General features: G+C 45.1%; 1 protein-coding gene across 2 annotated transcripts in view; it reads left to right on the top strand.

Annotated features, from left to right (window-relative positions):
• The first annotated feature begins 2978 nt into the window (after positions 1 to 2978).
• arsb (arylsulfatase B) overlaps positions 2979 to 23811 on the top strand; it is a 34478-nt gene continuing 13645 nt past the window's right edge. Inside the window, exons 1-6 of one of the 2 annotated variants that reach the window (XM_046317912.1) lie at positions 2979 to 3492; positions 8179 to 8365; positions 9052 to 9242; positions 9464 to 9671; positions 16717 to 16960; positions 19117 to 19187. In XM_046317912.1, coding sequence (XP_046173868.1) covers positions 3229 to 3492; positions 8179 to 8365; positions 9052 to 9242; positions 9464 to 9671; positions 16717 to 16960; positions 19117 to 19187 — 1165 coding nt within the window. In that variant the 5' untranslated portion in view covers positions 2979 to 3228. The remainder of the gene's footprint in view (positions 3493 to 8178; positions 8366 to 9051; positions 9243 to 9463; positions 9672 to 16716; positions 16961 to 19116; positions 19188 to 23811) is intronic. The other variant, XM_046317911.1, reaches the window with a different exon arrangement.

Raw genomic sequence — 23811 nt, 5'->3', positions numbered from 1 at the left:
TTATTTTTTATTGAAGAATTGTGAAATTTGGGGAGTAAGTGGGTTAAAATCTTCTGGAAATTCACAGAGGGTGCAGAGCGGGACAAAGTGCTGAATTTTGGCTATTTAGCAAGTTCTTATTTATATACACTACCGTTCAAAAGTTTGGGATCACTTAGAAATGTCCTCGTTGTTGAAAGAGAAGCTCATTATTTGTCCATTAAAATAACATAAAATTGATCAGAAATACAATGTCGACATTCTTAATGTTGTAAATTACTATTGTAGCTGGAAACGACAGATTTTTAATGGAATACCTACATACATTTGGTGTACAGAGGCCCATTATCGGCAACCATCACTCCTGTGTTCCAATGACACATTGTGTTAGCTAATCCAAGTTTATCATTTTAAAAAGGCTAATTGATCATTAGAAAACCCTTTTGCAATCAGTTGTGCACCGGGGCCTCCCACTCCTCTTTCTATTCTGGTTAGAGCCAGTTTGCGCTGTTCTGTGAAGGGAGCAGCACACAGCTTTGTATGAGATCTTCAGTTTCTTGGAAATTTCTCACATGGAATAGCATTCATTTCTCAGAACAACAATAGACTAACGAGTTTCAGAAGAAAGTTCTTTGTTTCTGGCCATTTTGAGCCTGTAATCGAACTCACAAATGCTGTTGCTCCAGATACTCAACTAGTCTAAAGAAGGCCAGTTTTATTGCTTCTTTAATCAGGACAACAGTTTTCAGCTGTGCCAACATAATTGCAAAATTATTTTCTAATGAACAATTATCCTTTTAAAATGATAAAATTGGTTTAGCTAACACAACGTGCCATTGGAACACAGGAGTGACGGTTGCTGATAATGGGCCTCTAGATATTCCGTTAAAAAAAAAAATGTATCTAGCGTTTCCAGCTACAATAGTAATTTACAACATTGACAATGTCTACACTGTATTTCTGATCAATTTGATGTTATTTTAAATGGAGAAAAAAAGGGTTTTTCCTTTCAAAAACAAGGACATTTCTAAGTGACCCCAAAATTTGAACACTAGTGTATTTATTTTTAAATAGTCAATAAATCTATGTGGTGCATGTTAAAGGGCACTTCATTTCATATAACAGGCTTTTAAATTAAATACTGATGCACAATTTCTACTTCAATATCAAAGGCAAGCAAAAGGGACTCATTTTGTGGAATTATCCCCAAAATTTGAAAAGTCTATATAGAAATGCCCCTAGCCTTAACCTTAAAGCAGATTTTTCACTTTGAACGAAAACAAGGGGGTTGAACCTTGGTTTCCACTAGATAGCACATGCAAAAAGTCCAAAAAGTCCAAATTGGCTATATTGTAAAAATTCATGAAAACAAAAATGTGCATTTTGGTCTAAATTTAAGGTTAGTAGGGTTAGGCATAAGGTTAGCAGTGTGGTTGATGTTGGGGTTAAGGTTAGGTTTAAAATAACATTTTTAGGAACATAAATTGTAGAAATAGGCAGGGTTTATGACTTTGTGTCTGTGGTAACTAGTTCCAACTGTTGAGCCCTGAGCCGCTTTGGGCTGGCCTTCTGGGAAAGGTGTGTCTTTATGCTAAATCCCATCCACTCAAACGACCCTGCTGGAGCATGGCTCTGGAGATGGACACAAAGGGAAAGTCACTTGAAAGCTTAAGATCTTTTTGAAAGGTCTTTCAGCCTGTTGTGGTGGGATAGAGTTTGGCCTGCTTGGTGACATCACCAGGCGGTAAATTACTTGAAACAGAGTTCCAAACCTCTCAGTTTCCCCCTCCCCACTCAGACCACTCCCAGAAAGTCCTACACTCTAAAAATGTGGGGTTCAACAAGGGTTCTTCTAAGAGCCTCAAAATTCTTTGAAGAACCTTAGGGTTCTTGGCACTGAACATGGCCCCCAAAAGGTTCTTCCAATAACCCCATAGGAGGTGGGGTTCATCGAGGAACCTTTGTTGGTGAGGGTTCTTGCAAGAACCTAACTGCCCAACTGAAACCTTTGGATTTGAATTTGATAGGACAGCAGGTGGCAGGTACTTAACTGAAAAATGTAAAGATCTCCTCATTTTAAAGTAAGGTTGTTCCTTACATGATCTAAAGGGTTTCTTTGAAGAAATTAATCGGGGTTCCCCCCCAGTTCAATTTGAAGAACCCCTAAAGGATACGCTAGGAACCTTTTTTAGAGTACGAAGGTTCTAACAATAAACGGAGCATTAAGATGCTTTTGAGAAACTGGGGTCTGTTGTTTACGAAGTGTGTGACGAATACAATTTTATTTGAATAGCTCAGCCGTTCCAACATAGTGTAGCCTACAAACAGTGGTGGAAAAATACCCAATTGTCATACTCGAGTGAAATAAGGTAAGGTTTGTTCCTTGATGTTGATGTTGTTTTGTGATGATACCATCCACCTTTTCATATTTGTGCAGATCTTTCTAAAACAGAAAATGGACACAACTCAATGGATATCAATCAACAAAGAGGTAAGAATATGTTGAAGGCTGGCTGTATTGGGTGCAGATGACTGAACTGCTCACCTTTGTGTCTGTAGGTATGTAGACACGGAGGAGTTCAAAAGTAGGTCAATTGGTATGTTATGCAGATCACATGTACCATCCTCCTTCCATACCTCGTCAATGACAATCCCATAGGCCTCTACATTATGGACGCCAGAGGATATACCCATCGGGCTTGGGGCTCTGCTGGGAGATTACCTCATATTTGGATTTTTTAAAATCTGCTTTGCACTAAAACCATAATAAAAACTGAGAACAAAAAATATTGTTATTTTTGTTATTGTACTGCGTATTATTATTATTATTATTAATAATAAAATAAGGTTATTCACGTATAGGGGTTCCCCCACAGTTTTGATTTGATAGTCCAGGGACCTTTTCTTTTTAGTGTGCTTGCTAGACAATACATTGAGGCGTGTGACTCATATGCCCATATAAAGACACTTACTCATGTGACCGGCAGTCATCTGATTGGTTACTGTCTAGGAAGTTAAAAATATTCAACCTGGAAGACAGCGAAACAATATTGCGCGTGCATTTCCTCATCAACACATCTTGTGATTTGTTGCTTTTTTAATTGAATAAACTACATTACCTTTCTGAATCATGCTTTCGACTGCCGTTCAGGTGTTGCAGATACTGTAGATCTGTACTGCTCTAGTACTTCCTTGTTTACATGAATAGTATCATTTCTTTCGAGGTCTTCGATTTGAGGAAGGGGGACAATGTTTCCTGTAACATTGAGTTGTATGATTGCCACTGCAATTATCTTGCTGTCATGCCCCCTGTTTTTAGAGGGTAAACAGCCGCCGCACATAGTATTCATTTTAGCTGACGACTTCGGCTGGAATGATGTTGGATACCACGGTTCAGAGATCAAGACGCCGAATCTGGACAAACTGTCAGCTAAAGGTGTCCGGCTGGAGAATTACTACGTCCAGCCTTTATGTACACCTTCCAGGAACCAATTTATGACCGGAAGATATCAGGTGAGACACCCCTGTGTGTAGGCAGTGGTGTAAAGTGCTTAACTAAAAACCTTTACTCCAAAACATTCCTAAAAGTACATTTAAAAGTACTTTTTTTCTCCATACGTTTTCCCTGACACCCAAAAGTAGACTTACACGTTACATTTTGAATGCTTAACAGAACAGGAAAATGGTCCATTTCACGCACTTATGAGGAGAACATCCCTGGTCATCCCTACTGCCTCTGGTGGACCCACTAAACACAAACGCGTCGTTTGTAAATTATGTCTGTGTTGGGAGTGTGCCCCTGCCTGTCCGTAAATAAAAATGCACTTACTTGAGACATTTTACATTAAAGTATCTTTTATTTTACTCGAGTATGACAATTGGGTACTTTTTCCACCACTGTTTGTAGGCTACACTATGTTGGAACGGCTGAGCTATTCAAATACAATTGTATTCGTCACACACTTCGTAAACAACAGGCCCCAGTTTCTCCAAAGCATCTTAATGCTCCGTTTATTGTTAGAACCTTCGTACTCTAAAAAAGGTTCCTAGCGTATCCTTTAGGGGTTCTTCAAATTGAACTGGGGGGGAACCCCGATAAGTTCTTCAAAGAAACCCTTTTAATGGATCATCAAATAACCTTCTGAGGTATATTTTTGAACTACCCTCCCCTCCCCTGATTATTAACAATACGCACAACAACAATAACACAATATTTTAGTTCTCAGTGTTTTATTATGATTTTAGTGGCAAAGCAGAATTTAAAAATCCAAATATGAGGTAAACTCCCAGCTGAACCCCAAGTCCGATGGATATATCCTCTGGGGTGTTGATGTTCTCCGTATCCATAGTCAGAATGATCTTGCAGTGCATGGTGATCAAACATGTCTCCTGTTATATTCATCAGAGGTGTAGGGAGGGTGAAGTCTGTGAATCCAAAAATAGTAATTATACAGATGATTAACAAAACACGCACACGACAGAATTCATACCTTGGTTTTTTTGGTAAATGTGAATTTAAAAAAAACGTTTTGATAATGGTTTTCATACATATACTATGTCCATAATGTAGAGGCCTCTGGGATATTCTTTGACAAATTAAGGGAGGAGGATGGTAATGTGATCTGCATAACATACCAATTGACATACCTTTTGTATGTCTACTTGTCTGTATACCTGCAGACACAAAGGTGAGCAGTTCAGTCATCTGCACCCAATACAGCCAGCCAGCCTTCAACATATTCAACATATTCTTACCTCTTTGTTGATTGATATCCATTGAGTTGTGTCCATTTTCTGTTTTAGAAAGATCTGCACAAATATGAAAAGATGGATGGTATCATCACAAAACAACATGAATTTAGATCATAGAAGGAACAACCTTACTTTAAAATGAGGAGATCTTTACATTTTTCAGTTAAGTACCTGCACCTGCTGTCCTATCAAATTCAAATCCAAAGGTTTCAGTCTGGCAGTTAGGTTCCTGCAGGAACCCTCACCAACAAAGGTTCCTCGATGAACCCCACCTCCTATGGGGTTATTGGAAGAACCTTTTCAGTGCCAAGAACCCTAAGGTTCTTCGAAGACCTGATGGATCTTAGAAGAACCCTTGATGAACCCCTCATTTTTGTTGAGTGTAGGAGCATTGTTACATCCCTGAGCTGTTTCCCAAAACCATCCTTACGCCTCAATCACACCGACAGTGTTATTGCGTTTTGGTCAACCAGAAGTACATTAACTTCCAATGGAACGCTGCGTTTGCCTTGCAACATTGCCTTGCAGAGGCATTTGCAGTGCGTTCTGTGTGGTGAAAACATTGGATTTATCGAACGTATCCATCAAACTGTATGCGTACCTCCCTGGCGTATTGCAACATTTATGCAAGAGATACAGTACAATTTTGGACTCATCTTGTGCTGTGCTCACTTGAGCTGGAAGGTGGTGCAGCTGTCCTTCGTGGGCAAACTTTTTTCATCAAAGTCTGTCATTCTCTGGATTTAGGGTGCTTTCAAGACAACTGGGAACTGGCCCGGGTTCTGGATTTACAATTCTGAGTTGAGTGACCGTTCAAAACATATCTTCCCAGTCGGAGCTCATTTTACCCGAGTTCCCAGTTGTCTTGAACTCACTGAAGTCAGTTTTCCCAGTTCAGAGTTTCCAGTTGTTTTGAGCGCGGCACAAATCATTCGTCATTAACAGCATGGCCAATGTTGAATGTTTATCATTTTAAGCTTGGAAAAGAGTCCCTTAAACCCAGACTTGGGACCACACAGACACTCCACTGAATAGCAGGCTAGTGATTGCTTTTCAGTGCTTGCAGTTAGCCACGGATTCCTTCCAAACCACTCATTGTTGACTTTGCGATTTCCAACTTGTTGTGTAATGTTTGATTCCAATGGCCGATGAGCAACGATACATTTTATCTATAATTTCTCTTCATCTGACAAGGATTAAAAATCATTTGCCAGTTGATGACTGCAAGCTGAGATTTTGAAAGTATGATGTTGACATGATCAGTCCAATCAAAGCTACTGTAAATATAACATGATATGACGTTATTTTACCTTGAGCCTTCTTGGATGGGCACTTCTAATGTAACTCTATGGCAGCGCCCAGGGGGCTTGAATTTTTGACCTCTACCGTTAGACTTGGTGGTGACGTAGTGTCCCCATGAGTGACAGAGCGCTGAGCCAATCACGGCACAACTAGAGAACATTACCAACACCTACGCTCCGTATTTTCCGCTGGCTGCCCCACCCACACAGAAAGAGCTAGGCTGAAACACCTACCTTTTGCAGCTGCCTTACTAGACTGACACGTGACACGTATTAATGCCAAAATAACATGCAAAACAGGTGCCCTGAATGACAGGATGCCACTGGTTAAGGAAGGATCACATGATTTTATCCGGGTCATCAGGGGGGGGGGGGGATCAGCCAATGAATTCTACTCGCGTGAAACATTTCATAACTGCAGGAGGCAGTGAATCTCCAACCTTTATACCTTTATAACCAGTGTTGGAGAAAGCACCCAATTGTCATACTTGAGGAAAAGTGAAAGTCTACTTGAAATACTATTTGGTTTAAAATGCACGTTAGGATCAAAAGTAAATGCAATTGCTCAAATACTTAAGTGTCAAAAGTAAAAGTATAAATGTTTTCAAATTCCTTATATTAAAGCAAACCGATGGCACCATTTTCTTGTTTTTCTATTTTGCGTATAGCCAGGAGCACACTGCAACATCATTTACAAAAGAAGCATGTGTGTTTAGTGAGTCCTCCAGATCAGAGTCAGTAGGGATTACCAGGGATGTTCTCTGTTTAGTGTGTCTGCCAGATCAGAGGCAGTAGGGATGACCAGGGATGTTCTCTGTTTAGTGTGTCTGCCAGATCAGAGGCAGTAGGGATGACCAGGGATGTTCTCTGTTTAGTGAGTCCGCCAGATCAGAGGCAGTAGGGATGACCAGGGATGTTCTCTGTTTAGTGAGTCCGCCAGATCAGAGGCAGTAGGGATGACCAGGGATGTTCTCTGTTTAGTGTGTCTGCCAGATCAGAGGCAGTAGGGATGACCAGGGATGTTCTCTGTTTAGTGAGTCCGCCAGATCAGAGGCAGTAGGGATGACCAGGGATGTTCTCTGTTTAGTGAGTCCTCCAGATCAGAGGCAGTAGGGATGACCAGGGATGTTCTCTGTTTAGTGAGTCCGCCAGATCAGAGGCAGTAGGGATGACCAGGGATGTTCTCTGTTTAGTGAGTCCTCCAGATCAGAGGCAGTAGGGATGACCAGGGATGTTCTGTGTTTAGTGAGTCCTCCAGATCAGAGGCAGTAGAGATGACCAGGGATGTTCTCTGTTTAGTGAGTCCTCCAGATCAGAGGCAGTAGGGATGACCAGGGATGTTCTCTGTTTAGTGAGTCCTCCAGATCAGAGGCAGTAGGGATGACCAGGGATGTTCTGTGTTTAGTGAGTCTGCCAGATCAGAGGCAGTAGGGATGACCAGGGATGTTCTCTGTTTAGTGAGTCCGCCAGATCAGAGGCAGTAGGGATGGACCAGGGATGTTCTATGTTTAGTGAGTCTGCCAGATCAGAGGCAGTAGGGATGACCAGGGATGTTCTCTGTTTAGTGAGTCCGCCAGATCAGAGGCAGTAGGGATGACCAGGGATGTTCTCTGTTTAGTGAGTCCGCCAGATCAGAGGCAGTAGGGATGACCAGGGATGTTCTCTGTTTAGTGAGTCCTCCAGATCAGAGGCAGTAGGGATGACCAGGGATGTTCTCTGTTTAGTGAGTCCGCCAGATCAGAGGCAGTAGAGATGACCAGGGATGTTCTCTTGATAAGTGAGTGAATTGGACCATTTCCTGTCCTGCTAAGCATTCAAAATGTAACAAGTACTTTTGGGTTTCAGGGAAAATGTATGGAGTAAAAAGTACATTTATTTTCTTTAGGAATGTAGTGAAGTATATGTTACCCCAAAACACGACTTAAGTAGTACTTTAATGTATTTTTACCTAAGTATTTTTTACCTAAGCCACTGCAAACAACACACTACAAGTTTGTTTGCTAACTCTTACAAGTAGTAAAATAATAAAATTGACTACTTCAAAATGGAGTTGGCCTAAATGGCACTGCCAAGCTTTCGCAGACGCCATAATAGAACAGACACAATAATGTGATGTCTATCTAAGCCTGTGGCTTTGAATTGTCAGATCCACACAGGAATGCAGCACCAGATCATCTGGCCGTGCCAGCCCTACTGTGTCCCTCTGGATGAGAAGCTGCTGCCACAGCTGATGAGAGAGACAGGCTATGCCACCCACATGGTGGGAAAGTGGCACCTGGGCATGTACCGCAAAGACTGCCTGCCAACACGCAGAGGGTTCGACTCCTATTTCGGTAGGTCGTCAGCTCACGCACGCACACACACACACACAGACACAGACAGACACAGACAGACCATGTTGCCTCTCTTAGGTATGCTACAGGGAATAAGAAACACCGGTAGGTCGTCAGCTCACACACACACAGACACACACACACAGACAGACAGACAGACAGACAGACAGACAGACAGACAGACAGACAGACAGACAGACAGACAGACAGACAGACAGACAGACAGACAGACAGACAGACAGACAGACAGACAGACAGACAGACAGACAGACAGACAGACAGACAGACAGACAGACAGACAGACAGACAGACAGACAGACAGACAGACCATGTTGCCTCTCTTAGGTATGATACTGGGAATAAGAAACAAGTGATGAAAATGACTCTTGCGCACACGTTCACTTTTGCACACGGTCGTGTGAGCCGTCCTCCATTTCACTTCACTTACATCTCATGATCGGTTATGTCTTCATCAGGATGTGGCTCGCCACACGTCTGTGTGTAACATCAGTTTCACACCATTGCACACTTGAAAGCACTGCGAACAGTTCAGGTACATCAAGATTGAACCATGTACTCAATATAGGGTATTTATTGTCTTACAGTATTTCAGATATTGGACTAAACCTGTCTGTTCCACTTCTGTCCCCCTCTCCCCCCTGTGTCTGTCACTCCGTCCCCACCAGGCTATCTGACAGGCAGTGAGGACTACTTCAGTCACCAGCGCTGCAGTCATGTCCCTCCCCTGAACGTGACCCGCTGTGCCCTGGACCTGAGAGAGGGGGAGGAGGTTGCTACGGGATACACAGGGACCTACTCCACTCAGCTGTTTACTGACCGGGTTACCAGCATCATCGCTAAACACAACTCCAAAAAGGTAACGGTACACACACACACACGCACACGCACACACGCATGCCCACACACTCTTTCTGTCCTTCTTCCTCTGTGTAGCCTTGAAAAATGAAGCGAGACTCGAATAATGTTCATGGCCGGTGTGTGTTCTCCTGCCCTGTCTTGTCCTCTCCTGCCCTATCTTGTCCTGTCCTGCCCTGTCCTCTCCTGTCCTATCCTCTCCTGCCCTGTCCTGTCTTGCAGCCCCTCTTCCTCTACGTGGCTCTTCAAGCGGTCCACGCCCCTCTACAAGTTCCAGAGCGCTACGTCGCCCCCTACAGTTTCATAAAGGACCCGAACCGCAGGCTGTATGCTGGTATGGTGTCCGCCATGGACGAGGCTGTGGGCAACATTACGCTGGCACTGCAGGAGACCGGCCTCTGGGACAACACTGTACTGGTCTTCTCTACAGGTACATACAGACTCACTCACTATCAATGATTACATCAACAACAAAACAGCACCATCCCATCAGTGTGAGAACTAAACAATACAGTGCCTTGCGAAAGTATTCAGCCCCTTGAACTTTGCGACCTTTTGCCACATTTCAGGCTTCAAACATAAAGATATAAAACTGTATTTGTTTGTGAAGAATCAACAACAAGTGGGACACAATCATGAAGTGGAACGACATTTATTGGATATTTCAAACTTTTTTAACAAATCAAAAACTGAAAAATTGGGCGTGCAAAATTATTCAGCCCCCTTAAGTTAATACTTTGTAGCGCCACCTTTTGCTGCGATTACAGCTGTAAGTTGCTTGGGGTATGTCTCTATCAGTTTTGCACATCGAGAGACTGAATTTTTTTCCCATTCCTCCTTGCAAAACAGCTCGAGCTCAGTGAGGTTGGATGGAGAGCATTTGTGAACAGCAGTTTTCAGTTCTTTCCACAGATTCTCGATTGGATTCAGGTCTGGACTTTGACTTGGCCATTCTAACACCTGGATATGTTTATTTTTGAACCATTCCATTGTAGATTTTGCTTTATGTTTTGGATCATTGTCTTGTTGGAAGACAAATCTCCATCCCAGTCTCAGGTCTTTTGCAGACTCCATCAGGTTTTCTTCCAGAATGGTCCTGTATTTGGCTCCATCCATCTTCCCATCAATTTTAACCATCTTCCCTGTCCCTGCTGAAGAAAAGCAGGCACAAACCATGATGCTGTCACCACCATGTTTGACAGTGGGGATGGTGTGTTCAGGGTGATGAGCTGTGTTGCTTTTACGCCAAACATAACGTTTTGCATTGTTGCCAAAAAGTTCCATTTTGGTTTCATCTGACCAGAGCACCTTCTTCCACATGTTTGGTGTGTCTCCCAGGTGGCTTGTGGCAAACTTTAAACAACACTTTTTATGGATATCTTTAAGAAATGGCTTTCTTCTTACCACTCTTCCATAAAGGCCAGATTTGTGCAATATACGACTGATTGTTGTCCTATGGACAAAGTCTCCCACCTCAGCTGTAGATCTCTGCAGTTCATCCAGAGTGATCATGGGCCTCTTGGCTGCATCTCTGATCAGTCTTCTCCTTGTATGAGCTGAAGGTTTAGAGGGACGGCCAGGTCTTGGTAGATTTGCAGTGGTCTGATACTCCTTCCATTTCAATATTATCGCTTGCACAGTGCTCCTTGGGATGTTTAAAGCTTGGGAAATCTTTTTGTATCCAAATCCGGCTTTAAACTTCTTCACAACAGTATCTCGGACCTGCCTGGTGTGTTCCTTGTTCTTCATGATGCTCTCTGCGCTTTTAACGGACCTCTGAGACTATCACAGTGCAGGTGCATTTATACGGAGACTTGATTACACACAGGTGGATTGTATTTATCATCATTAGTCATTTAGGTCAACATTGGATCATTCAGAGATCCTCACTGAACTTCTGGAGAGAGTTTTCTGCACTGAAAGTAAAGGGGCTGAATAATTTTGCATGCCCAATTTTTCAGTTTTTGATTTGTTAAAAAAGTTTGAAATATCCAATAAATGTCGTTTCACTTCATGATTGTGTCCCACTTGTTGTTGATTCTTCACAAAAAAATACAGTTTTATATCTTTATGTTTGAAGCCTGAAATGTGGCAAAAGGTCGCAAAGTTCAAGGGGGCCGAATACTTTCGCAAGGCACTGTAACAAGAGCTTGTGTGTGTACGGTTGAATTCAGACAGAGACATTTTATAGAGCATAGTCCCTGAACCTTCCCACACTTGAGTCAACAGCAAACAGTGCTTTGTGCTTACCTTGAAAACCCTATGGTGTGGGAGCAGGATTAATCCCGGACCCTGGAGGACAGAGTTAGAATGGTTTGTATTATCTGCCTCATATCCTGTGAATGAATGTTTATAGGTCTGCTGACGTCTCACTTATTCTGGCCCCCTCTCTTTCCCTATCGACAGTAACATGTTGCTGGGGTCTCACTTATTCTGGCCCCCTCTCTTTCCCCATCGACAGTAACATGTTGCTGGGGTGTGAGGTGTTATTCTGGCCCTCTCTCTTTCCCCATCGACAGTAACATGTTGTGTTGCTGGGGTGTGAGGTGTTATTCTGGCCCCCTCTCTTTCCCCATCGACAGTAACATGTTGCTGGGGTGTGAGGTGTTATTCTGGCCCCCTCTCTTTCCCCATCGACAGTAACATGTTGTGTTGCTGGGGTGTGAGGTGTTATTCTGGCCCCCTCTCTTTCCCCATCGACAGTAACATGTTGCTGGGGTGTGAGGTGTTATTCTGGCCCTCTCTCTTTCCCCATCGACAGTAACATGTTGTGTTGCTGGGGTGTGAGGTGTTATTCTGGCCATGTTGCTGACGTCTCTCTTTCCCCATCGACAGTAACATGTTGCTGGGGTGTGAGGTGTTATTCTGGCCCTCTCTCTTTCCCCATCGACAGTAACATGTTGCTGGGGTGTGAGGTGTTATTCTGGCCCTCTCTCTTTCCCCATCGACAGTAACATGTTGCTGGGGTGTGAGGTGTTATTCTGGCCCTCTCTCTTTCCCCATCGACAGTAACATGTTGCTGGGGTGTGAGGTGTTATTCTGGCCCTCTCTCTTTCCCCATCGACAGTAACATGTTGCTGGGGTGTGAGGTGTTATTCTGGCCCTCTCTCTTTCCCCATCGACAGTAACATGTTGCTGGGGTGTGAGGTGTTATTCTGGCCCTCTCTCTTTCCCCATCGACAGTAACATGTTGTGTTGCTGGGGTGTGAGGTGTTATTCTGGCCCTCTCTCTTTCCCCATCGACAGTAACATGTTGCTGGGGTGTGAGGTGTTATTCTGGCCCTCTCTCTTTCCCCATCGACAGTAACATGTTGCTGGGGTGTGAGGTGTTATTCTGGCCCTCTCTCTTTCCCCATCAACAGTAACATGTTGCTGGGGTGTGAGGTGTTATTCTGGCCCTCTCTCTTTCCCCATCGACAGTAACATGTTGCTGGGGTGTGAGGTGTTATTCTGGCCCTCTCTCTTTCCCCATCGACAGTAACATGTTGCTGGGGTGTGAGGTGTTATTCTGGCCCTCTCTCTTTCCCCATCGACAGTAACATGTTGTGTTGCTGGGGTGTGAGGTGTTATTCTGGCCCTCTCTCTTTCCCCATCACAGTAACATGTTGTGTTGCTGGGGTGTGAGGTGTTATTCTGGCCCTCTCTCTTTCCCCATCGACAGTAACATGTTGTGTTGCTGGGGTGTGAGGTGTTATTCTGGCCCTCTCTCTTTCCCCATCAACAGTAACATGTTACTGGGGTGTGAGGTGTTATTCTGGCCCCCTCTCTTTCCCTATCAACAGTAACATGTTGTGTTGCTGGGGTGTGAGGTGTTAATCGTTCCCCCTGAATGCCAGTTGTTGTTTTCCCCCAGTGTGTACCGCTTATCTTTTAGGCTGTTTTCTTCTGCTTCGTGTGTGTGTGTGTGTGTGTGTGTGTGTGTGTGTGTGTGTGTGTGTGTGTGTGTGTGTGTGTGTGTGTGTGTGTGTGTGTGTGTGTGTGTGTGTGTGTGTGTGTGTGTGTGTGTGTGTGTGTGTGTGTGTGTGTGTGTGTGTGTGTGTGTGTGTGTGTGTGACTCTCTCCACTCTCTGTAGTGTCCATGTGTTTGTGGAACACTGGGTTTTTATGAAGTGTCAGACGTGAACAGATCCCAACTCTGTGAGCAGTTAAAGACGGAGTAATCACTCTTAATGTCTCCGGGCAGGACACAGAGAATTTTCCATCAGCACCACAGAGCCAGTTCACATGGAGGGACAGGAGTAGCTGGGAAGTTTGGCTTTAAAGTGACAGTGGATAAAGCCTATGTTGACTCTAAATCAAATCAAATCAAATTGTATTTGTCACATACACATGGTTAGCAGATGTTAATGCGAGTGTAGCGAAATGCTTGTGCCCTGTCCTGTCCTGTCCTGACTCTGTTCTCTGCACTGCACTACACAGCCAGATGAACGAGCTGCGTCGCACGTTTTGATTCACCAGAGCGGACCAGTCACCATCATCTGTGGTGTGTCATAGTTCCAGCAGGTATTATTTTCATCGCTTCAGGTGACTCGCACCCGAAACTCATACCATGCTGACAGTCAATTTCAGTCATTTCCAGAGTTGCCACTAGAGGTCAGCATGTCCTTGTATCTGACTGGTTTGTTCTGTCAGCCCCATCTCCTCTCTGTAGAGGAGCCTTATCACACAGCTGGGAGCCATTTAGGAAACGGAAACAGTCCTGAGTTGAGCGGCTCCCAGCAGCCGCAGACCCTCAGACAAGTGTGAGCAGTGAACAGGGGGAAGTCAAGATGTGCCGTGGAGGCCTACTGTTAAAGGCAATGGTGTGTAATCAGAAATCTACCAACATTGACCTAATTGACCAGTGTAAAGGCCCCCTTTAACATTATGTAGGAGGAGCACTTGTCAATACATGCCACTGTTCCCAGCACTGGGTTTCGGTTGATAGGAAGATGGATCCATATGACAATAGATGCTTGTGTCACCCAGTGATTCTATGTTGCTGTTTGAGTGTGTGATACCAGCAGAGAGGCTGGTTGGATTCCTCTAAATCTGGGCCTGTTAATGGCTTGTGTCTGAAGCTTCTGGTCAGATGCAGCTTCGAAGGTGGAGGAGGAGGAGGGGGGGTAACATTTTTTTTCTTCTTTCCTTCGGAGTAGCATGGCTTTACAGGATTATTAGAAGTTAGGAACAATGCTATAAGGGGTAGGGGAGAGGTTTGTGTCTGTGGTGGGCTCAGGTATGTGGCCTGCTTCACTAGTTCGCATCTTAACCCTTACCGTTAAACTCTGCTTGTTGGGCAAAGATCGTGAAAAGCTTTTACATGTAGAGAATGACGTTTGTGAGTCGAGGTGATAGAACCTGTATCTTCATGGTTTTGCTCTTTAGTCGAGAATATACTGTGAATGAATCATTACTGTTTCATGCCCCACCAAGGCTTACTGCTTGCTGAGTCACAGTGTGTGAGCTAACTAACGGCCTACACAGTATGTCTCACCCCAGCCCTGTTCAGACATAAACACACGGTTTAGAAACGTTTGGAGGAGCACTCTGAGAGATTCCTTAGCGATGAAACTCTCTGTTAGCTAACTGGCGCACTGGGGTCTTACTGTAAGAGAGAGCTGGGGAGAAAGAAAGGATAGGAGCGAGTCTGTGAGAGAGGACGGGAAAGAGAGGGAGAGGGTGTGAGAGAGAAAGGATAGGAGCGAGTCTGTGAGGGAGAACGGGAAAGAGAGGGAGAGGGTGTGAGAGAGAAAGGATAGGAGCGAGTCTGTGAGAGAGGACGGGAAAGAGGGAGAGGGTGTGAGAGGGTGTGAGAGAGAAAGGAGGGAGAGGGTGTGAGGAGTCTGTGAGGGAGAACGGGAAAGAGAGGGAGAGGGTGTGAGAGAGAAAGGATAGGAGCGAGTCTGTGAGGGAGGACGGGAAAGAGAGGGAGAGGGTGTGAGAGAGAAAGGATAGGAGCGAGTCTGTGAGGGAGGACGGGAAAGAGAGGGAGAGGGTGTGAGAGAGAAAGGATAGGAGCGAGTCTGTGAGGGAGAACGGGAAAGAGAGGGAGAGGGTGTGAGGTGGAGCGAGTCTGAGAGAGAAAGGATAGGAGCGAGTCTGTGAGAGAGAGAGGGAGAGGGTGTGAGAGAGAAAGGATAGGAGCGGGAAAGAAAGAGAGGGAGAGGGAGAGGGTGTGAGAGAGAAAGGATAGGAGGATAGGAGCGAGTTTGTGAGGGAGAACGGGAAAGAGAGGGAGAGGGTGTGAGAGAGAGGATAGGAGCGAGTCTGTGAGGGAACGGGAAAGGAGCGAAGGGTGTGAGAGAGAGAGGATAGTGAGAGAAAAGAGAGGCGAGAGGGTGTGAGAGAGATAGGAGCGAGTAGGGAGAACGGGGATAGGAGCGAGTCTGTGAGGGAGAACGGGAAAGAGAGGGAGAGGGTGTGAGAGAAAGGATAGGAGCGGGTGTCTGAGTAAGAGTTGGAGAGAGAGAAGGAAAGAGGGAGAGAGCTGGCATAGAGAAGGAGCAGAAACAGTTTGAAAATGAATTAGTGAAGAGAGGGCTCTCTTGAGAACAGCCTGGAAGCTGCAGAGACTACTTCCTGAACTCACATGGCGCTCCTCTCTTTTTCTTCCCCTCCTTTCCTCCCCCTCTCCTCTCTCTAGCGCAGGGAGAGCCCAGGGTGAATGGTCTATTTTGTTTATACTGGACTAGCCTCTAGGGAGGATGACTGTCTGTCTGTCTGAGAAGCATAGACAAAATGAAAAGACACAGGAAGAGGGAGACAAATTTATTTTATAAAAAAAAAAAACGTTTTATGTATTTGCAAAGCTAGAACTTAGTCATCAAACAACCTTTTGTGTATGGATCAGTTCCATGAACCCTAACCCCAAGAGCCGTGGCCATTGGTCGAACAACCCGCCATGACTCGCAGCTTGCAGGAAGTCCCTCAATCTAAGAGACGGTGGCCATGTTTCATCTCCACCTCCCTCCTGTCTCTCTGCCTTGAGGGAGTTCCTCTGTGAGCGTTGTGCTTCGGAGGTCTAACCACTGTGTTGTTCATGGGATGAATCCACTTGGCATCACTGTTAAGCCTCACTATACGAATCCCCTCAGAACTCCTGGATCTCGTCATAGTGCTTATCAAGCTCGCTGTACTCTCACGGTGAATTCAATGTGTCATCTTGGACTTGTTGTGTCATTTGTGCATCAGTCAGTGGAAAGGGAAAGAACAGTGTTTTTATGAGGAGGAGTTGAAAGGTAGCTTTGTTTTGGCTCTCCAGTTACTTGACAATGACACCCATAATCTGTTCCCCTCACGTGTCATCAGTAATAAAATGGCTGCCTTGCTCTAATCAGTGGAGAGGGATTCTTTCTTACCCTCTGTCAGTGATCTGCAATCAGAATCAAATCAAACTTTCTATAAAATGCATTTACGTAAACACCATAATACACTTTTCAGTAGAATTACGTCCCTCTCTCTCTGCCTTTCTCTTTCTCTCTCTCTCTCTCCAGATAACGGGGGTCAGACTCTGGCTGGGGGTTCTAACTGGCCTCTGAGAGGCAGGAAGTGGTCACTGTGGGAGGGTGGGGTTAGGGGCGTTGGCTTCGTGACTAGCCCTCTGCTGAAACAACCTGGGACCGTCAGCCGCCAACTCATACACATCTCTGATTGGCTGCCGACACTGGTGGGCCTGGCCGGGGGATCGACCGATGGGACGAAGCCACTGGACGGCTATAATGTGTGGAACGCTATCAGGTAAGCCTGGAGTGGGGGGTGTGTGTGCGCACCTTGTCATCATACTTGTCATCATTTCTGAGTTGTTTATGTGAGTCTTTCCTACACTCTGGCCAGACACTTCAGGAGTTTCATACGTCTCAGATCAGGTCAAATATTTCCTTGTGTTTGACAGCTCCTCTCTCCTCTCCTCTCCCCTTTCCTCCTCCTCTCTTTTTCTCCCCTCCCTCCCACTGACCAATCTGTCTCCCTCTCTGGTATTTCAATAAGCTCTTTGTTACCGGGACGATGGGACTTCAAAGAGAAGGAAATTCCATCACTCATTTTCACACAAATTTGGAGTCGCTCCTTCTCTCTCTCTCTCTCTCTCTCTCTCTCTCTCTCTCTCTCTCTCTCTCTCTCTTTCTCTTTCTCTCTTTCTCTTTCTCTTTCTCTTTCTGTCTCTCTGTCTCTCTGTCTCTCTGTCTCTCTGTCTCTCTGTCTCTCTGTCTCTCTCTCTCTCTCTCTCTCTCTCTCTCTCTCTCTCTCCCCCACCTCCCTCCCTCTATAGCGCCTGTCCCTCTCTTACTCTGTCACTCCTGACTTATCGTACAAGTCATAAAGTCATTGACCACTTAAAGGGGGGCCGGTGTCCAGGACAAGACTGACATAAGCTAACCAGAAGCTTTCAAAATCACTAAGGCGATCATTGCCTTCATTCTGCGTGAGTGACACATTAGATTCGTAAACTAAAAGCAGACACAATGAAAGTGGGTTGAATTGAGGCCTGCAGCAGAAACCCACAGCCTGTGGTTACCCACAAACAACTGCTCTCAGTCCAGCCCTCTCTCCTATTGGCTGTGGCTGGCCACCTGGCTGTTTCATTACCTTTTGTCTGGTGTGTTTTGACTGTGTACGTGTCGTCGTGTGTCCTTAGCCCTATTGGCTACTGAAACACATTCCTGTTTGTTTTGTCTTTTATGGTCCTAGTCTGCTTTGAGTCCTGTGTGATTGTTTGTTTGTTTGTGTGTGTGTGTGTGTGTGTGTGTGTGTGTGTGTGTGTGTGTGTGTGTGTGTGTGTGTGTGTGTGTGTGTGTGTGTGTGTGTGTGTGTGTGTGTGTGTGTGTGTGTGTGTGTGTGTGTGTGTGTGGGGGGGGGGCGGGGGGGACTAGTAGGGGGTGTGGTCAAGTTTCTCCATGGAACTGTGAGATTGTTGCATATTTAATGGCATTCTACATATTGTGCAATGTAGCTGAGAGAACATTTAGCCGTTTTAAGGCTCATTTCCTGCATTTCTATACATTTTGCAATGGCTAATCCTGCGTTCTTTTGCTCAAACGTAGTAACAAAATACATACTGCTTGTTTTTGGAATTTATTTATTCTCCCTGACTGGCTTTTATGTTGGTTCTCAAAGATGATCTTATTGAATTATTTTGGAGTAAGGCTGTAACGTAACAAAATGTGGACCAAGTGAAGGGGTTGGAATACTTTCCGAATGCGCTGCAGAGCCATTATCTTTTCTACATACTTTATATTATTTAAAAAATATATATGTTTTTGGTCATTTAAGTTTACTCAGAAAAAATGTTACCCTCCCAAAAAGCTCAGCAACATGTGAATTGAGAAAGTTTTTCTTGCTGTGTATTAGCGCACGCTGCGGTCACGCTGCGGTCACTCTGTGGTCCAGTGTGGTCACTCTGCGGTCACTCTGCGGTCACACTGCGGTCACTCTGCGGTCCAGTGTGGTCACTCTGCGGTCACTCTGCGGTCACGCTCACGCTGCGGTCACTCTGTGGTCCAGTGTGGTCACTCTGCGGTCACTCTGTGGTCCAGTGTGGTCACTCTGCGGTCACTCTGCGGTCACTCTGTGGTCCAGTGTGGTCACGCTGCGATCACTCTGTGGTCCAGTGTGGTCACGCTGCGGTCACGCTGCGGTCACGCTGCGGTCACTCTGTGGTCCAGTGTGGTCACTCTGTGGTCCAGTGTGGTCACTCTGCGGTCACGCTGCGGTCATGCTGCGGTCACTCTGTGGTCCAGTGTGGTCACTCTGCGGTCATGCTGCGGTCACTCTGTGGTCCAGTGTGGTTAAAGCCTGGGACCGCTTTATGAACGTAGATGTCTGCTTTAGACTTCCAGACCCTTCAGTCGAGAGACGGACTGAAAGTGTGTCGTGACGGTTGTTTCTTTGTCTTCCAGTAAAGGTCACGCTTCACCCAGACTGGAGCTGCTACACAACATTGACCCTCTCTACGTTGACATCGCTCCATGTGAGTCACCTGCTCGATCACACCCACGTATTGCATGTTTCACTTTTACAGTCATTATGGTCACCTTCATCCAGTACACAGTGGTTCATATTAACTGGACAAAGCAACAACAGGCACAGAGCACTGAATTCAGTGTCCGTTGCAGTAGTATAAAGTACTTAAGTAAAAATACTTGAAGGTACTACTTAAGTAAAAATACTTGAAGGTACTACTTAAGTAAAAAATACTTGAAGGTACTACTTAAGTAAAAATACTTGAAGCTACTACTTAAGTAAAAATACTTGAAGCTACTACTTAAGTAAAAATACTTGAAGGTACTACTTAAGTAAAAAATACTTGAAGGTACTACTTAAGTAAAAATACTTGAAGCTACTACTTAAGTAAAAATACTTGAAGCTACTACTTAAGTAAAAATACTTGAAGCTACTACTTAAGTAAAAAATACTTGAAGGTACTACTTAAGTAAAAAATACTTGAAGGTACTACTTAAGTAAAAATACTACTTAAGTAAAAATACTTGCTACTACTTAAGTAAAAATACTTGAAGGTACTACTTAAGTAAAAATACTTGAAGGTACTACTTAAGTAAAAATACTTGAAGGTACTACTTAAGTAAAAATACTTGAAGGTACTACTTAAGTCGTTTTTTGGGGGTTTCTGTACTTTACTTTACTATTTATATTTTTGCTTCACATTTAGTTTTACTTTATCACATTCCTAAAGAAAACAGTGTACTTTTTACTCCATACATTTTTCCTGACACCCAAAAGTGCTCGTTACATTTTGAATGCTTAGCAGGACAGAGAAATGCTCTAATTCACACACTGATCATGATAACATCCCTGGTCGTCCCTACTGCCTCTGATCTGTCAGACTCACTAAACACATGCTTAGTTTCTAAATGATATCTGAGTGTTGGAGCGTGCTCATGGCTATCCGTAACTTTTTTTTAAACAAGGAAATGGTGCCGTCTGGTTTGCTTAACGTAAGGAATTTGAAATTATTTATACTTTTACTTAAGTATATTTGAGAAATTACATTTGACTTTTGATACTTAAGTATATTTAAAACCAAATACTTTTCAACTTTTACTCAAGTAGTACTTTACTGGGTAACCTTCGCTTTTTCTTGAGTAATTTTCTATTAAGGTATCATTACTTTAACTCAAGTATGACAGGTGGGTACTTGCTGGTAATGAAGTCGTCAGCACTACTTTGTTTAGTTTCAAATGATTCACATTGGACTGTTGTATTATGATTTCATATTCCACACAAAACACAGCCAAGACACATGAGCAGCACTGTACACACACACACACACACACACACACACACACACACACACACACACACACACACACACACACACACACACACACACGCACACACGCACGCACGCCACTGGACCCTTTCAAACGTTAAGGTCTGCTTGGTTCATAGAGAGATGATGTCATTCTCCTGTAATGGCTGCCTGATTCCCTAACACAAAGCCCAAATCCCCTTCAGTGTGTGTGTGTGTGTGTGATGTCTATAAAAGTGTTGATTAATGCAGTGATGAAAAGGCTCTGCTCCAGATGGGGGGGTGACGCAATTACATTCCTCCGAACCAGAACGTGTGTGATTTCATGTTCGTTCTGCGTCTGATTCCGTCTAACCTAACCTCTGGTCTGCTTCCACTCTGACTACTACATGATGTATCCGTCCACGTCATTTAGTGACAGCCGTGTTCCTATTTCCCAACACTTGAATCAAATGAACGTATCGTCAAGGGGGGAGATTGATCACTGGAGTAGCCACTGCTCCGATGTGTAGATGATGTGTTGAGCATCAGTGAGTGATCAGGTGGCTGACTGACTGAGTGAATAAGTGACTGGACATGAGGAGTCACAGCCTTTAGAGTCTCAGTCTCGCTCTCTTCTGAAGGAGACAGACACTGAGTCCCATACGCAGGACTAGGAAGTTGAATAGATGCTGATCTAGGGTCGGTTTTGTGTTTACTCCTCCTCGTGGTAAATGTTGGGTTGTGGGAGGGACAGCTGGTCCTAAATCTGTGCCTGAGGGCAACTTATACCTGGAGCCATAAGTCATCAGACAGACTCTGACAGGAGCAAGACGATAAAACATGTTCAGACTGTGGTATCACCTGGGAACTTAACTGCCCTCGGGCTCTCTCTCTGTCTCTCTGATTCAGAGGGGTTGGGTGAAATGCGGAAGGCACATTTCAGTAGAATACATTGTTGCACAACTGACTAGGTATCCCCCCTTTCCCTTTCTGTATCTCACTATCTTCTCCCTTTCTCTCTCTCTGCCGTTGTCTCTCATTGCCGCTGTCGATCTCTCTCTCTCTCTCTTTCTGTGTCTCTCTCTTTCTGTGTCTCTCTCTCCCTGTCTCTCTCTTTTCTGTGTCTCTCTCTCCCTGTCTCTCTTTCTGTGTCTCTCTCTCCCTGTCTACCTCTCCCTGTCTCTCTCTCCCTCTTTAGTGTGTTTGAGATTGGTCAGTGTGTGTGTTCTGTGTCTCTCTCTCTCCCTGTCTACCTCTTCCTGTCTCTCTCTCCCTGTCTCTCTCTCCCTCTTTAGTGTGTTTGAGATTGGTCAGTGTGTGTGTTCTGTGTCTCTCTCTCTCCCTGTCTACCTCTCCCTGTCTACCTCTCCCTGTCTACCTCTCCCTGTCTACCTCTCCCTGTCTACCTCTCCCTGTCTACCTCTCCCTGTCTCTCTCTCCCTGTCTCTCTCTCCCTGTCTCTCTCTCCCTGTCTCTCTCTCCCCCTTTAGTGTGTTTGAGATTGGTCAGTGTGTGTGTTCTGTGTCTCTCTCTCTCCCTGTCTACCTCTCCCTGTCTACCTCTCCCTGTCTCTCTCTCCCTGTCTACCTCTCCCTGTCTACCTCTCCCTGTCTACCTCTCCCTGTCTACCTCTCCCTGTCTCTCTCTCCCTGTCTCTCTCTTCCTCTTTAGTGTGTTTGAGATTGGTCAGTGTGTGTGTTCTGTGTCTCTCTCTCCCTGTCTCTCTTCTCCCTGTCTACTGTCTCTCCCCCTGTGTGTTTGAGATTGGTCTCCCTGTCTACCTCTCCCTGTCTACCTCTCCCTGTCTGTCTACCTCTCCTGTCTACCTCTCCCTGTCTACCTCTCCCTGTCTCTCCCTCTCCCTCCCTGTCTCTCTCTCCCTCTTTAGTCAGTGTGTGTGTTCTCTCTCTCCCTGTCTCTCTCTCCCTCTTTAGTCTCTCTTCTGTGTCTTGAGGGGATAGTGTGTTTGAGATTGGTCAGTGTGTGTGTTCTGTGTCTCTCTCTCAGTCCACCTGTCTACCACCTCCACCTAGTCCCACTCACCACTCCACCTGTCTCACTCACCATCAGTCCCCTGTCTACCCATCAGTCCACCTGTCCCACTCACCTCTCCACCTGTCTACCATCTCCACCTGTCCCTCACAATCAGTCCACCTGTCTCTCCATCTCCCCCACTCACAATTTAGTGTGTTTGAGATTGGTCAGTGTGTCACAATCAGTTCTGTCTCTCACAATCAGTCCACCTGTCTCTCTCAGTACCACCTAGTCTCACCATCTCCCTGTCTACCTCAGTCCACCTAGTCTCACAATCTCCACCTAGTACCCAGTCACAATCAGTACCACATAGTACCCAGTCACAAATCAGTACCACCTAGTCTGTCTCTCCACCTAGTACCCAGTCACAATCTCCACCTGTACCCAGTCCTCAGTCCACCTGTCTCAGTCTCTCCCCACCTAGTCCCACTCACAATCAGTCTCTCCACAATCTACCACCTAGTGTGTTTGAGATTGGTACCACATAGTACCCAGTCACAATCAGTGTTCTGTGTCTCAATCAGTACCACCTGTCTCAGTCACAATCAGTCCACTCTTTAGTGTGTTTGAGATTGGTCAGTCACAATGTTCACCTAGTACCCAGTCTATCAGTGAGGGATATACCACCTAGACACAATCAGTACCACCTGTACCCAGTCACAATGGTACCACCTAGTCACAGTCACAATCAGTACCACCTAGTTTATCATTGTACCACCTTTGTCAGTACCACCTGTTTTCCCACTCACCATCAGTACATCAGTACCACCTCAGTACCACCTAGTACCCACTCACCACCAGTACCACCTAGTACCCACTCACCACCAGTACCACCTAGTACCCACTCACCATCAGTACCACCTAGTACCCACTCACCATCAGTACCACCTAGTACCCAGTCTCACCATCAGTACCACCTAGTACCCAGTCACAATCAGTACCATCAGTCACAATCAGTACCACCTAGTACCCAGTCACCATCAGTACCACCTAGTACCCAGTCACCATCAGTACCACCTAGTACCCAGTCACCATCAGTACCACCTAGTACCCACTCACAATCAGTACCACCTAGTACCCAGTCACAATCAGTACCACCTAGTACCCACTCACCACCAGTACCACATAGTACCCAGTCACAATCAGTACCACCTAGTACCCACTCACAATCAGTACCACCTAGTACCCACTCACCATCAGTACCACCTAGTACCCAGTCACAATCAGTACCACATAGTACCCAGTCACAATCAGTACCACCTAGTACCCAGTCACAATCAGTACCACCTAGTACCCAGTCACAATCAGT

Source organism: Oncorhynchus gorbuscha, linkage group LG20, assembly GCF_021184085.1.
Source record: "Oncorhynchus gorbuscha isolate QuinsamMale2020 ecotype Even-year linkage group LG20, OgorEven_v1.0, whole genome shotgun sequence".
Lineage (NCBI taxonomy): Eukaryota > Metazoa > Chordata > Actinopteri > Salmoniformes > Salmonidae > Oncorhynchus > Oncorhynchus gorbuscha.
This window is presented reverse-complemented; position numbering and strand designations above follow the sequence as displayed.